The following is a 15,708-nucleotide window of genomic DNA, read 5'->3' as shown; positions in this document are numbered from 1 at the left end:
GCTGGGGCTAGGGTTGTGCTGGGGCTAGGGTTGTGCTGGGGCTAGGGTTGTGCTGGGGCTAGGGCTGGGGTTGGGATTTTTTTCAAAAGTAAGAAAAAAAGATGACGATATGGCGACTAGTGTTGAGAGCAAGTGCTCGCTACTTGAGTTTGCATCGGGTGCTCTGGTATGCATTGAGTATCGTGGGTATTTGAGTGACATGCTCGAGTCTCTGTCCCATATGCTTCGCGGCCAAAAAACTTTACGGGGATTGCCTGCCATGCACGAGCGATCCCCGCATGTTTTTTTTTGGGTGTCTAATAACCGTGAAACATGCGGAGCAGGGACTCGAGCATGTCACTCGAGCACACGCTGTACATGGTGCATACCTGAGTACCCGATGCAAACTCAAGTAGCGAGCACTTGCGCTCAAGAATAATGACAACTTATTCAATATGATGACCTAATGTAAACAAATTCTGTGCCGTACCTCTGGGTTCAAAATGTTCACTATACACCTTAATAAAATCCTTGAGGGGTATAGTTTCCAAAATGGGGACACTTGTGGGGGAGCTCCACTGTTTAGGCACATCACGGGCTCTCCAAACGCGACATGGTGTCCGCTAACAAATTGAATGGAAAATCGGCTCAAATTGTTAGCGGACGCCATGTTGCGTTTGGAGAGCCCCTGTGTGCCCAAACATTGGAGCTCCCCCACAAGTGACCCCATTTTGGAAACTAGACCCCCCAAGGCACCTATCTAGATGAATAGTGAGCACTTGGAACCCCAGGTGCTTCACAAATTGATTCATAAAAATGAAAAAGTGTTTTTTTTTTCACTTTTTCATTATTACGAATCAATTTGTGAAGCACCTGGGGGTTCCAAGTGCTCACTATGCATCTAGAAAGGTGCCTTGGGGGGTCTAGTTTCCAAAATGGGGTCACTTGTGGGGGAGCTCCAAAGTTTGGGCACAGAGGGGCTCTCCAAACGCAATGTGGTGTCCGCTAACAATTTGAGCCGATTTTCCATTCAATTTGTTAGCGGATACCATGTTGCATTTAGAGAGTCCCTGTGTGCCCAAACATTGGAGCTCCCCCACAAGTGACCCCATTTTGGAAACTAAACCCCCCAAGGCACCTATCTAAATGCATAGTGAGCAGTTGGAACCCCCAGGTGCTTCACAAATTGATTCGTAACAATGAAAAAGTGTTTTTTTTTTCACTTTTTCATTTTTACGAATCAATTTGTGAAGCACCTGGGGGTTGCAACTGCTCACTATGCATCTAGATAGGTGCCTTGGGGGGTCTAGTTTCCAAAATGGGGTCACTTGTGGGGGAGCTCCAATGTTTGGGCACACAGGGGCTCTCTAAACGCAACATGGTGTCCGCTAATTATTCAAGCAAATTTTACAATCAAAAAGTCAAATGGTGCTCCTTCCCTTCCGAGCCCTACAGTGCGCCCAAACAGTGTTTTTTCCCCAAATATTGGGTATCTGCGTGCCCAGGGGAAATTGCACAACAAATTTTGCGGTCCATTTTTTCTTGTTACCCCTGTGAAAATAAAAAAAATTGGGTCTAAAGTAACATTTTTGTGAAAAAAGTTAAATGTTCATTTTTTTCTTCCACATTCAAAAAATTCCTATGAAGCACCTGAAGGGTTAATAAACTTCTTGAATGTGGTTTTGAACACCTTGAGGGGTGCAGTTTTTAGAATGGTGTCACTTTTGGGTATTTTCTGCCATAAAGACCTCTCAAAGTGACTTCAAATGTGATGTGGTCCCTAAAAAAATGGTTTTGTAAATTTTGTTGGAAAAATGAGAAATCGCTGGTCAACTTTTAACCCTTATAGCTCCCTAACAAAAAAAAATTTTGGTTCCAAAATTGTGCTGATATAAAGTAGACATGTGGGAAATGTTATTTATTAACTCTTTTGTGTGACATATCGCTCTGATTTCAGGGCTTAAAAATTCAAATTTTGAAAATTGCAAAATTTTCAAAATTTTCGCCAAATTTCCGTTTTTTTCACAAATAAACGCAAGTGATATCGAAGAAATTTTTCCACAATCATGAAGTACAATATGTCACGAAAAAAACAATCTCAGAATCAGGGGGATCCGTTGAAGCGTTCCAGAGTAATTACCTCATAAAGTGACAGTGGTCAGAATTGTAAAAATTGGCCCGGTCATTAACGTGCAAACCACCCGCGGGGCTTAAGGGGTTAAGCAGCATCCTGGGTGTTCTGCCTTTCTAATCTACAGTTTTACCAAAAATAGCGTCATTGTCTGTGTCACTACTCCACTATTCTGTATTTTATTAGCAGCTTCCTGAAAGACCTGGGAGCAATGGAGCGGAAAAGGCTGAGAGTGGATGGAATTCCGACTGACATCCCAGCTGAGCGTGCAAAGGATAAACTCACCATACATTTCCTGAGGAGCCGAAACGGGGGAGGAGAAGTGGAAAAAATCAACATTATCCAAGGAAATCCAACTTATGCCATTGTTACATTTGAAGATGATGAAGGTAAAAGAGAAACCGTGGATGGATGTAGCAGAATCCTATAAAATGGCTGTGTATTAGGCTTTGGCATAGAAGACTTTATAATTCGTACAATTGCTGCATAATTTGTGTAGCATAATAGAAAAACTATACTGGGCTCAGGCTGCACCAGTGCAGATACATCTCCGGCTTCCATTGGGCTGCAGACCACTGATGGCACGGTCTTCCTCTAAAGCCCCCGTCACACGAAGTGAGATCGCTAGCAAGATCGCTGCTGAGTGACAAGTTTTGTGACGCAACAGCGACCTCAGCAGCGATCTCGCTACGTTTGACACGTAGCAGCGACCAGGCCCCTGCTGTGAGATCGCTGGTCGTGTCGAAATGCATGGACCATTTTTTGATCGTTGAGGCCCCGCTGGGTAGCATGCATCCGTGTGTTTGACACCTTACCAACGACCTCGTTGGCGACTCAGAACTGAGAAGTCGTCCCTCATCGAGGTCTGAATCGTCAGAGTAGCTGCTATGTGGCAGGGACCCAATGACCGCCGACATCGTTATACAGATCGTTACGGGTCGCCGTATCGTTGCTGCGTCGTTGGGAAGATCTGACTGTTTGACATCTCACCAGCGACCACATAGTGATGCAGCAACGATCCCTGCCTGGTCGTATCGTTGTTGGGATCGCTGTAGCTTCGCTAAGTGTGATGGGGGCTTTAGTCCTCTAGGTCATTACACGGTTATCAGCAATGTTCTCATACCGGTTGATCAGTTGTGATCTCATAGCATAGAGATACCACATCAGCAGACACGCTGTGCCACATTCAGCTACTCCAGTAATAGCAGCCTGTATTCTGCTGACAGATTCACACAGCAGCAATAGACAGTTTGTATTCTGTCCTCATTTATTATCCTATTTTTGTCGCTTATAAATAAAGCTATTCTGTCATTAGATAATATACTGAGGGATTGCTATATAAGGAATTCCCCCATATATTCGTTTAGTTAAATGTGGTGAACTGTCACTAATCTCTTTCTGGCTCCGCAGTGGTTGAGAGCGTCCTGAGAATTAAAGATCACTTTTTGCAAGTAAAAGACAAGAGATATGACCTGGTGGTCAGTGAGTTTACCAGGAAGGTGGAACTAGAAGAGGTAATGAAGACAATACCAATGCTTAAAGTAAAACTCACTAAACTATAACCATTTTTAATTGCTACAAATGTAATGCCATAACATTACATGATGGGAATGTGACTTAAAAGGGGTTGTTCAGAAATTGTCACGAAAGTGTACAGTCACTCTATGTGACTGCAGACATGTGAATCCTCACATTACACACAGCGTGTGCTGACAGGATTCTCCGGTGCCGGGGAAAAGACTGGACGGTCATGTGACCACAAGTATGCTCTCGGTTATACTTCCAGCCACATTTTGACTAGACGTCCGCAGCCTTGCTCAATTCACTTGTATTGAGTGAGGCCTCGCACATCTAGTCAGAATGTGGCTGGAAGTATAACTGTCCACTTCCGACACCGGAGACTCATGAAAGTGTGTGCTGTGCGCAATGTGAGGATTCACAAGTCTGCAGTCACATAGCATGACTACAGACTTTCCTGCCAAACCTGGACAATATTGACTCCCAACTTTCCTCTACTTTTTAAAGAAAAAAAAAAAGTGATTTAATTGCTTAAACAACCTCTGAGGTTCGGACGCCAAAATTGCATCCCAAGCTCGGTCCATGAATATCAGACTTGTGAAACCGGCTTTACTGGAAATATCATTTGCAGAGTTGTGAGTGTAAAGAAAGTATCTTGGAAAACCCTTTTCGTGTCAAATCTGCCTGTGCAGTGATACGTCACAACTAGTGATGAGCAAGCATGTTCGTTACTCGAGATTTACGAGCATGCTCGGGTGCTCGCCGAGTATCTTCAGCGTGCTCGGGTGTTATGTTTTAGTCACTCCATGCTCATGATTTGCAACTGTTTGACTGCTTTAATTCATGTGAGGAATGCTGGTTTCTTAGGCATTCCTCACATGTATTAAAACTGTCAAACAGTCGCAAATCAGGAGCACGGACTGACTAAAACATAACACCCGAGCACGGTGAAGATACTCAGCGAGCACCTGAGCATGCTCGCCAAAAGGGTTAACAGAGCATACTCGCTCATCACTAATCACAACTTTAAAATTGGAAAAGTTTAAAGGAGAAGAATCATTGCAGCATAACCAGCACTTCACCATTACTAGCCCAGATGGGCTATAGGTGGCACATGCAGAGGATATAGCAGCGTACTTACTGAATATATGTAGATTTTCTTTAGAACATGGGAAGTGTATTTGGAGGGCTATGAGGGTTTCTCACTGCACAGTTGATAACTAATCTCCTAAATAAACAGGATCTGTTAGAAAAGGAGATAGAGATATGTGTGCTTTCTGATATTGAGGATGAACACAGACAGGAAACAGGATGCCGTCCTCATGTCATATTTGTTATTAAGGGACTGCAATGTGGACCACTTATCAGGTTTATACAGCTGTGCTGTCACTTTTGAGACATTGATTGTTTAAGAAAAATGTGGACTCACATAAAAAGTGATGGGTATCAAATGGACGTGTTCCTGTAATCTTTATGTGCATAATATTTCACTTGTTAGTGTAACAGGTCCTGCTGTAGAAGGAAAGAATAACACAAAGTTTCAGCCATAGTGGATTGGCATACAAGTGTACGAATCGCTCATAAGAATATTGGCCTGTGTGAACATGACGCAAATTAGGCGACAATCAAGCAAGACACTTGTTCATAGGCTGCTGCATTGTTGGCAGCATATTGCTGAGGACAAAACGATTGTATTGATCATTCTGTTCTGATGTCCCCGTGTGAATGGGCCATAAAATGAGCACCAATGGATGATTTACATGTATTTGATCAGCTCTCATTTATGGTCAGAAATCGGCTATTGTAAGTGGAACTTTGGATGTGTGAATGTTGGTCAGTTTTGAGCATGTACTGACCAATTTATACGAGCCCATCTCTGCCCTTACACAAGCACTGATCGACTATTTGTAAGTCAATGGACACTAGTTTAATAACCTGTTCTCATAGGCTAACACACTATATACATGTAGGTAGCACATCTCCTGTTTTCGCTGGGTGATGTGCTGCCAACATCGATACTTTAATGGTTGCAGCATGAACAATCAGCTGTTGAACAAGAATTTTGCTCAGACAATGGTTGACCAGCGGCATGTTTACATGGGCAGATGATTGGAAACTAGCGTTCTTATGAACACACGCTTGCTGTCTGCCCCTGTAGATAGGACTTTACTCCCGTATCCATGATTATTGACTTCTATGTCTACTTGGATTAGTACATATGGGTCTTAGTACATAGGAACCTTTATATTGCAACCTTGACACAAAATGACTGAATACTGCTATAAAATATATTTAGCCTACATTCAACTTAATTTATTTTCCATTTTCAGGTATTTCAGAAGTTGTCATTGACTATAAACTACAATAAGTTCCCAGAAAGTTGTAGAAGTCTTCTAAAGAACTTAATGCAGACTCATACAGATGTGAAGTTTGAGTTTGATAAAGAATCCATGACATGTGTCATCAGTGGGCCATATGCCATGATACAGACTATGGCACAGGAAATATTAAGCAAATTAGAAATCGGATATACAAACTTAAAGCAGATTTCATCAGATACACGAAGGAAGACCAAGAGTGACCACCTGAAAAATTATTCAGACCCTCAAGATATCACAGAGGTTATGGATCAAAGATCTGTGCCTGTTTACGGAAGCGAAGTGAAGGCAAGATACAGTCAGCTGGAGCAATTGCAAGAACCTTTTGTCTGGGATTCTGATATCTTCAAATACATACAAAAGTTCCAAACTTCTGAATATCAAGAGATACTAAACAAATATCATGTTCATGCAGTGGATGAGAGTGGAGATGGAATCACCACAATTTATCTTCAGTCTGTAAAAGGGGGTAAAAACCATTTGGCAGACTTTAGTTCTGCACGATTCAGGCTCATGGATCTTTATCAAGGTTTAGAACTACTTCTACGGAAAGAACAGATAGACAAGAGAGATGTATATGGAGATAAGGACTTTCATAAACTTCTTTCGAAAGACCTCCAAAGAATGTATCCTATGCTTCTTTGTCATGATGACGACAGATATGTGTACCTTATTGGAAAAGGGGTTGATGTGGCTCAAGGGAAACAATACATCAGTGATGTACAACTGAAGTTTGATAGGCCGTCAAGTTATCGAGACACACTTTATAAAGAAAGTGGGTCAACTACCATGACAGAAATAGGGTCACATTCCTTGTCCCCTACCTACAAACATGAAAGCAAAGTTGGAAGCCGAATAGCCGCCTCGTTTAGCATTCCTACAACACATAGCTCTCATGCATCAAAGTCCCATATAGATGAGAAATACCTAATATCATCAAATAGCTATAACAGGCAGCTGCTAGATCTTGAGAGAGGTCCCACCAATAACAAGACATCTATCAGATCTGGAATTACAAGTGCTGAAGATTTGAGTCTCTTGCAACCAAATGAGAAATTGGAAAGCAAAACCATGCCATTGTTCAAAAAAATGGATGTACTCCCAGTCCTGAAAACTGGCAGAGAGGATATAAGGCAAAGCAGAGCCACCTCCAAACCTACAGGTCCACTGAAACCTGTCCGAATCACGAAAGCATCAAGTGAACTTCCTTATTCTAGCTTGGTAGACATGAACTCACCATTAATTGACTTCAAAATGCCAGAAGGTAAACTTAGAAGGTCTAATAGTCTATCTCGTGTATATTCTAAAGAGAATGCCTCTACTGAGCAACAGGGTGATTCACTGTTATTCAAAGACGAAGTCGTTGTGGGTCCTTGGTTGTGGCATTATATTAAACAAAACTATGGCTCTGACATCAAGAGTTGGTGTTCTGAGGTTGTGTTGATGGAGGAGGAAAAGCAAAATGGAAATGTTTGCTTAAAGCTGAAGGCAACTAACAAAGCTAATTTGATTTTAACAAAGGAAAGGATTCAGCTATTGTGTTGGAAAGAGGATGTACACATCGCCAGCTCTTGCCTTGACTATGCCACACTTGGGGTTCAAGGTCCAGATGACAGTGCGTTAGTTCAGTGGTGTGAACTGTTCCAGAAATGCTCCAAAAAACTTTCTATTAAGCTGCAGAAAGATAATCTTGTCCTTATATATCCCAAAGAAATTCAGGCCAGTGTCCTTGAAGTGTACAGTCAGCACATAGAACGTAAAACAAAGTCACCTAGTGATGATAAAATTACAGATGACAGTCAGTCACCTTTACAACTCAAGGACAAATTCGAGTTTTCTGACAAGAACATGGCTGAAGATTATATTTCTGAGCTAAAGCAAATCTCAGAAGACAATGTTTTTGGCAAGACACACCTAGAACAGTTATCTGTTCAGTTAGGTGGTGAAGATAACTGTCGGACTGGAAAAGGTGTGGTCGATCAGAAGTATCCCCAGTTTAGCGGAAAAGAAACATTTCCAGACATCACCAATGAAAACAAAGCCAATTTTGATAATTTAGTGCCATCATCCTTAGATGAATTCTCTACATATTCCAAAGGATTTCAAGAATTCCTTGGGCAACCAAAAAATAGCTTGACGTCAGAGAAGCATCAGATGGATTTCTACACCACAAAAAAACAATTAGAAAATGTAACAACAGAAGTGAAAACTTATGATCATGGTTCCTATACTAGTGAGGTCGTAACAGAAGAGGTTGACTTCTCGTCATCAAATCTCCAAAATCAGAGTGACCTAGAGCCACATTATGGTGATCAGAGCATTTCCACAGATGGTGACACACCACAGTATCGGAGCAGTTCGTCTCAGCTGCGGAGTCCTGCAGTTGGCCAAGAGTCAGAGATTATGAATTCCACCACTTGTGTCCAATGTAAGAACAGCGGCACAACAATTCAGTCATCTGGTCAAAATATATGTCTCAAATGTTTAACAGCATCTATTATGTCTGGCCTTAATGACAAAAGTGCCTTGAGAGCCTCCTTGGTTTGCAAAAGCATGAGCCTTGGATTACCTGGGTACGACCAATGTACTTCCTTGAAGATAATATATGAAGTTCCGGATGGAGTGCAAAGGGTAAGTGACAGAAAGCCATATCCAGCAATTTCTGCTTAACGATAGATATGAAACGGTAACACCACCTAAATACGCTCGTGCAGTCTTTTAAAAGTGCGTCAACACACACTTTAGCATTGGGAAGTGACCGGGGCTGATGAAGTCACAACTACACATACCCGCCTATTGTTCACAGGTTTTGGTAGGTTTGTGAGTATGTTACATCATTGGCACTGCTCCCGTCCTGAGTAGTTCTGGACAACCCATATAAGACGACACCCATCTTTCTGCCCCCCCAAGAACATTTTTTTGCTGATTGGTAGGACGTTGTCCTCCACAATCAAACATGAATGGCCCATTTTAAGGATAAGCCATTAATGTTTAAGGCTGGCTACACACATTAAAATTGGATTTGTGGTTGTTCAGATGACAGCTATCTCCTTTGCTGCAAAATATTGTTCTCAGTAGACATCAATAATTTTATTATATATCAATATATGTTATAAATGGCAACAGCTTACCCCCCTGAGAATATAAGGATCGAGCAGTTGAAATCCTCATCTTTGGAGGCCTTTAATTACTTTACGTGATCAGCCAGTTCATTTGAAGTTGTCAGGCTTGGCTGATACACAGTTAATATATACGGTCAGCTTAAGTCTATGGATACTATTATAGTACATTTGGTTAGAAGAATACCTCAACAGAAACAAAGCCACTTCCATATATCTAACATTATGAAGATGTGGCGATTTCTTATTTTAATTTTTTTTTATAGACAGACTATAGTTTATTAGGAAGAGATGACCACTGGAGTGGAGTAACACAACTGCAGAATCAGAATTGACATAGAGGATTATTTATAGTCTGGAACCATTGAGACACATAAGTCTGCAAAGGAGCTGTACACACAATTTTTATTTTATTTTATTGTATAGTTCCAGTTGGAATTATGCACAATTAAATGGAAAAATGGGCTATTCGATATGCCATAATGAGCTCTGGATATAGATATAAGCAAAGAAATTGGTCAAATACATATGTTTTATAATTAAAATAGTAATGAATTATACTGTGAAATTTATAAAGACAATGGTTATCTATAATTATAAAAGAAACATTTGACTTAATCTCTTTTCACCTGTATTAATGTCATCCTCAATATTGGAAAGACTCAGTGATCTACATACAAGTTAAAGGGAATGTGTCATTGTTTTTCAATTTTCCACATCACTACGTTCTATGTGACAGAAAGTGAGTTTAGTATTAGACTTAGTGGCCTGTGTGAAATGACAAGGTTGCTGAATTGTTTTTAATATAGTGATATAGAAAAAAAAAAAAAAAAAATATTGGAATTGTTTTTAAAGAAACACTCCAGCAATTTTTTTTATTTCAGCGCTGGAGTGGTGCTACTAATGTAAGTTCCTGTACCTAATACAACCCCTGGCAAAAATTATGGAATCACCGGGCTCGGAGGATGTTCATTCAGTTGTTTAATGTTGTTGAAAAAAAGCAGATCACAGACATGGCCCAAAACTAAAGTCCTTTCAAATGGCAACTTCAGGGCTTTAAGAAACACTAAAAGAAATCAAGATTAAAAATGTGGTACTCAGTAAGGGTAATTTTTTTCAGACCAAGCAGAAGGAAAAAATTATGGAATCACTCAATTCTGAGGAAAAAAATATGGAATCACCCTGTCAATTTTCATTCCCAAAACTAACACCTGCATCAAATTAGATCTGCTCGTTAGTCTGCATCTAAAAAGGAGTGATCACACCTTGGAGAGCTGTTGCACCAAGTGGACTGACATGAATCTTGGCTCCAACACGAGAGATGTCAATTGAAACAAAGGAGAGGATTATCAAACTCTTAAAAGAAGGTAAATCATCACGCAATGTTGCAAAAGATGTTGGTTGTTCACAGTCAGCTGTGTCTAAAATCTGGACCAAATACAAACAACATGGGAAGGTTGTTAAAGGCAAACATACTGGTAGACCAAGGAAGACATCGAAGCGTCAAGACCAGAAACTTAAAGCAATATGTCTCCAAAACAGGAAATGCACAACAAAACAAATGAAGAACGAATGAGAAGAAACTGGAGTCAATGTGACCGAACTGTAAGAAACTGCCTAAAGGAAATGGGATTTACATACAGAAAAGCTAAACATAAGCCATCATTAACACCTAAACAGAAAAAAACAAGGTTACAAGGAAAAGCTATCGTGGACTGTGGATGACTGGATGAAAGTCATATTCAGTGATGAATCGCGAATCTGCATTGGGCAAGGTGATGATGCTGGAACTTTTGTTTGGTGCCGTTCCAATGAGATTTATAAAGATGACTGCATGAAGAGAACATGCAAATTTCCACAGTCATTGATGATATGGGGCTGCATGTCAGGTAAAGGCACTGGGGAGATGGCTGTCATTACATCTTCAATAAATGCCCAAGTTTACATTGATATTTTGGACAGTTTTCTTATCCCATCAATTGAAAGGATGCTTAGGGATGATGACATCATTTTTCAAGTTTATAATGCATCCTGCCATAGAGCAAAAACTGTGAAAACATTCCTTGAAAGAAGACACATAAGGTCAATGTCATGGCCTGCAAATAGTCCGGATCTCAATCCAATTGAAAATCTTTGGTGGAAGTTGAAGAAAATGGTCCATGACAAGGCTCCAACCTGCAAAGCTGATCTGGCAACAGCAATCAGAGAAAGTTGGAGCCAGATTGATGAAGAGTACTGTTTGTCACTCATTAAGTCCATGCCTCAGAGACTGCAAGCTGTTATTAAAGCCAGAGGTGGTACAACAAAATACTAGTGATGTTTTGGAGTTTTCTTTTCCATAATTTTTTCCCTCTGCTTGGTCTGAAAAAAATTACCCTTACTGAGTACGACATTTTTAATCTGGATTTCTTTTAGTGTTTCTTAAAGCCATAAAGTTGCCATTTTAAATGACTTTAGTTTTGTGCCATGTCTGTGATCTGCTTTTTTTTCCCACAACATTAAACAACTGAATGAACATCCTCCGAGCCCGGTGATTCCATCATTTTTGCCAGGGGTTATATTGTACTCGTCGTCTTCAGCTCTTCCGGTGCTGCTCCGGTCCCACGCCACCACAAACACTGGAGCGATCTGGCAGGTCACAAACTGCTGGAGACTGACCGGAGCAGCACTGATACCAGTAGCCATCTTCATCTGTTAAGTTTAAGATGAGGGGCAGAGAACTTATATTAGTGGCACCACTCCAGTGTTGGAGTTGTGCTTTAAAAATTGATTTAAACATTAAGTCATTTTCTGATTACACATTCCATTTAAAGAGGACCTGCCTCCAGATGAAAAGTGGCTAGTTCTTGCTCTTATATAATCCCGCTGCTTATGAGTATTCCATTTTTTTCTTTTTTTTTTAAACCCGCCATACATTTTGAGAGATATGGGGCTTTTAATTTAGTGCAAATTTTTATGGTCTTTACCAAGGGGGCGTGAATTACAAGATTCTCTGGGAACATGTCTTTAACTGCTCTGGGAGCCCCACCTCCTTAGTAAGGACCATAAAAATTAGCACTAGCTAAAAAGATCCATATCTCTGGAACTGTATAGCAGAATTAAAAAAAGAAGGCACATAATATTCAGGGGAGCAGCAGGAATAACATAAGAGCAAGAAATAGCCACTTTTGACCTGGTGACAGGTCCTCTTTAAGCAACAAAGGATGTGAGCTAAATAAAAGAACAGCCTGTCTAACCCTTTTTTATTTCTATATTTAACTAAGGCTGGAGATCCTCAACCAGGATGCCAGTATAAGGGTGGCAAGTTTGAAGCTTACCTGCCAGATAATCGGGAGGGGAACAAGCTCTGTTTACTGCTCCAGAAAGCCCTGAATGAAGGCCTCATTTTTCAGATCAAGACATTTGAAACAGGAGAAAAAGTCGTGTGGTACAAAATTCCTCATAAAACCTCCCCAGATGGAGGGAAGCAAAAGTATGTATGTCCTGAGATATTGCTAATCCTCTATCCGCTGAAGGGGGGAATCAACTATAGGACATCATAAGTGGAGGTCCTTAGTTTCTTGGTGGGACTTCCATGTTCATGATGTAAACTAACCAGTCATCTCTGCTCTCTGGCCAGTGGGCTAGAGTTGCCTGTGACTTACATGCAACTCTAGCCCACTGGTGCACTGTGTATCCTATCCTGTGACCTTTTCTTGTAGCTCAGAAATGGTAAAAAATTGACCACCACCTATGTTCAAGAGTATTTTGGGGGATGTTGGGAGTGAGTTAGGCTAGGGCTATGCGATAACATGTGTTGCATTGCGATTTCACATTTAATGACTTCCTATGGTTGTTACATGACACGTTGACCCTTAATGGGTCTGAAGTTTATTGAATTAAACATGCTCATTCCAATCTACAACCTGTCTTTACAGGAATGGATACCCAGATTTGACATATATGAAGTCTACTATAGCGATCCTTAAGGAAAACGGCATTGAATAGGACAACGAAGCCTGCAGAGTGGAGTATTCCTACTGTCAGCATCGCCCTTTACTTCATATCTACACCAATCTTAAGCCCAATAACTGAAGACGTTTTTGCTAATTTTATACTTTGGATATAATGACATAACTGGAGTAAATTACTAGAATTTACCAGAAGATTTGTTTCCTGCTTTACTATACTATGGTTTACAAAGCATTACTGATAATTTCTTGTATATACTTTACATTAAATAATAACATTCCATATTCTTATTTAAAGAGGTGTTCGCCAAAAATCACTAAAATTGTTAGTGGACCAATATCGAAAGAATTAATTCCTAATTAATTCCTTACCACAGTAATCAGTGATTAAATTTAGGCACTTTGACATGTAGGTTTATATAATCTCTGATTTCAATGTATTAGGACTGCTAATGCATAACTTATAGAGAACCTGTCATCATGAAATTGCAGTCTAATCTGCAGGCAGCATGTTATAGAGCAGGAAGAGCGGAGTAGATTGGTGTATAGTTTTGTGAGAAAATATTCAGTATAACCTGTGATTTAATCATTTAAACCTCTACTCAAGTCCAGTGGGCGGGGCTATCAGTGACTGACAGCCTTCCTTATAGAAGTGAGCATACAGAGATAGCTGTCAGTCTCTGATCGGACTGCACACTGGACCCAAAATCCCAGAAAGAGCAGAGGATTAAATCACGGGTTATACGAAGTTAATTCTCACAAAACTACAGGTGCATCTCACTAAATTAGAATATCATCAAAAAGTTTATTTATTTCAGTTCTTAAATACAAAAAGTGAAACTCATATATTATATAGAAACATTACAAACAGCGATCTATTTCAAGTGTTTATTTCTATTAATGTTGATGATTATGGCTTACAGCCAATGAAAATACAAAAGTCATTATCTCAGTAAATTAGAATACATATAACAACAGCTTGAAAAATGTTTTTAAAATACAAAATGTTGGCCTACTGAAATGTATGTTCAGTAAATGTACTCAATATTTGGTCGGGGCTCCTTTTGCATCAATTACTGTATCAATGTGGCGTGGCATGGAGGCGATCAGCCTGTGGCACTGCTGAGGTGTTATGGAAGCCCAGGTTGCTATGATAGCAGCCTTCAGCTCGTCTGCATTGTTGGGTCTGGTGTCTCTCATCTTCCTCTTGACAATACTCCATCGATTCTCTATGGGGTTAAGGTCAGGCGAGTTTGCTGGCCAATCAAGCACAGTGATACTGTTGTTTTTAAACCAGGTATTGGTACTTTTGGCAGTGTGGACAGGTGCCAAGTCCTGCTGGAGAATGAAATTTCCATCTCCAAAAAGCTTGTCGGCAGAGGGAAGCATGAAGTGCTGTAAAATTTCCTGGTAGACGGCTGCGCTGACTTTGGTCTTGATAAAACACAGTGGACCTACACCAGCAGATGACATGGCTCCCCAAACCATCACTGATTGTGGAAACTTCACACTAGACCTCAAGCAGCTTGGATTGTGGCCTCTCCACTCTTCCTCCAGACTCTGGGACCTTGATTTCCAAATGAAAATATTTGGAACTCTGGGACCTTGTGGAGTGTGTCAATGACTGCCTTCTGGACATCTGTTAAGTCAGCAGTCTTCCCCATGATTGTGGAGCCTACTGAAACAGACTAAGGGACCTTTTTAAACGCTTAGGAAGCCTTTGCAGGTGTTTTGTTAATTATTCTAATTTACTGAGATAATGACTTTTGTGTTTTCATTGGCTGTACGCCATAATCATCAACATTAACAGAAATAAACACTTGAAATAGATCACTCTATTTGTAATGACTCTATATAATGAGTTTCACTTTTTGTATTGAAGAACTGAAATAAATAAAATTTTTGATGATATTCTAATTTAGTGAGATGCACCTGTATATATCAATCTACTCGGCTCCCCCTGTTCAGTAACAGGATGCCTGTAGATTATTCTGCGATTTCAAGATGACTGGTTCCTTGTAAAGAAAGTGTGCCCATGCCTCTTTTCTGTATCAAAATTGATGGTTGTCATACATCCAAGTAAATTGAATTTGTGACTTGTCTGATTTAGATGATCGTCATCAGTAAGGGGAGAACCACCTGTATGTTTTATTCATTTTACAGAGGTTGCTCCTTAAAGGGAATGTGTCATCAGAAAGTGACCTATTATTCAAATCTGGTTTTTAGTGTATTTTTATACATTTGTCGACTTTTGTTTTAATGGCAGGAATTTTATATATTACATTTAAGTAGTCTTGCAATTTTTCCAGTGGCTCTGAGACTTTTTAGTCACTTCCTGTCCCTTCAGTATGTGTACAGGAGGCTCCTTATCAGAGGAAGGATTACAATGACTGATTAAAAAACAACCTTTCAGAATAATCTTTGCACATGCTTATTAGACGTTTAAAAAAAGCCTCATTGTAGAGTGTGAAAATGTCAAGATTTTTTTTTTCTAATAAAGATTGTGGTATTGGTGGGGCTTACCTGCAGAAAAAAAATTAACACAAAAACCTGATTTAAACAAAATGTTATTTTCTACTCACACATTACCTTTAACAGATTACTGGTCCATGCTCAGTGCCCAAGGTTAGGTG

General features: G+C 40.2%; 1 protein-coding gene across 4 annotated transcripts in view; it reads left to right on the top strand.

Moving 5' to 3' along the window:
* The window catches only part of LOC141272672 (uncharacterized), a 33,141-nt gene extending 19,769 nt beyond the window's left edge, over positions 1–13,372 (top strand). For 2 of the 4 annotated variants that reach the window (XM_073683623.1, XM_073683625.1), the window contains exons 3-7: positions 2,300–2,499; positions 3,521–3,624; positions 5,959–8,637; positions 12,389–12,597; positions 13,043–13,372. In XM_073683623.1, coding sequence (XP_073539724.1) covers positions 2,322–2,499; positions 3,521–3,624; positions 5,959–8,637; positions 12,389–12,597; positions 13,043–13,112 — 3,240 coding nt within the window. In that variant the 5' untranslated portion in view covers positions 2,300–2,321 and the 3' untranslated portion in view covers positions 13,113–13,372. Of the gene's footprint in view, positions 1–2,296; positions 2,500–3,520; positions 3,625–5,958; positions 8,638–12,388; positions 12,598–13,042 lie in introns of all 4 variants that reach the window. The other 2 variants (XM_073683622.1, XM_073683624.1) reach the window with 1 other exon arrangement.
* Positions 13,373–15,708: the final 2,336 nt, after the last annotated feature.

This window comes from Phyllobates terribilis, unplaced genomic scaffold (assembly GCF_046119375.1).
Source record: "Phyllobates terribilis strain yellow unplaced genomic scaffold, ASM4611937v1 Scaffold_5__5_contigs__length_657084704, whole genome shotgun sequence".
In the NCBI taxonomy this organism is placed as follows: Eukaryota; Metazoa; Chordata; class Amphibia; order Anura; family Dendrobatidae; genus Phyllobates; species Phyllobates terribilis.
The sequence above is the reverse complement of the archived record's forward strand: the minus strand, read 5'-3'. Positions and strand labels throughout refer to the sequence as shown.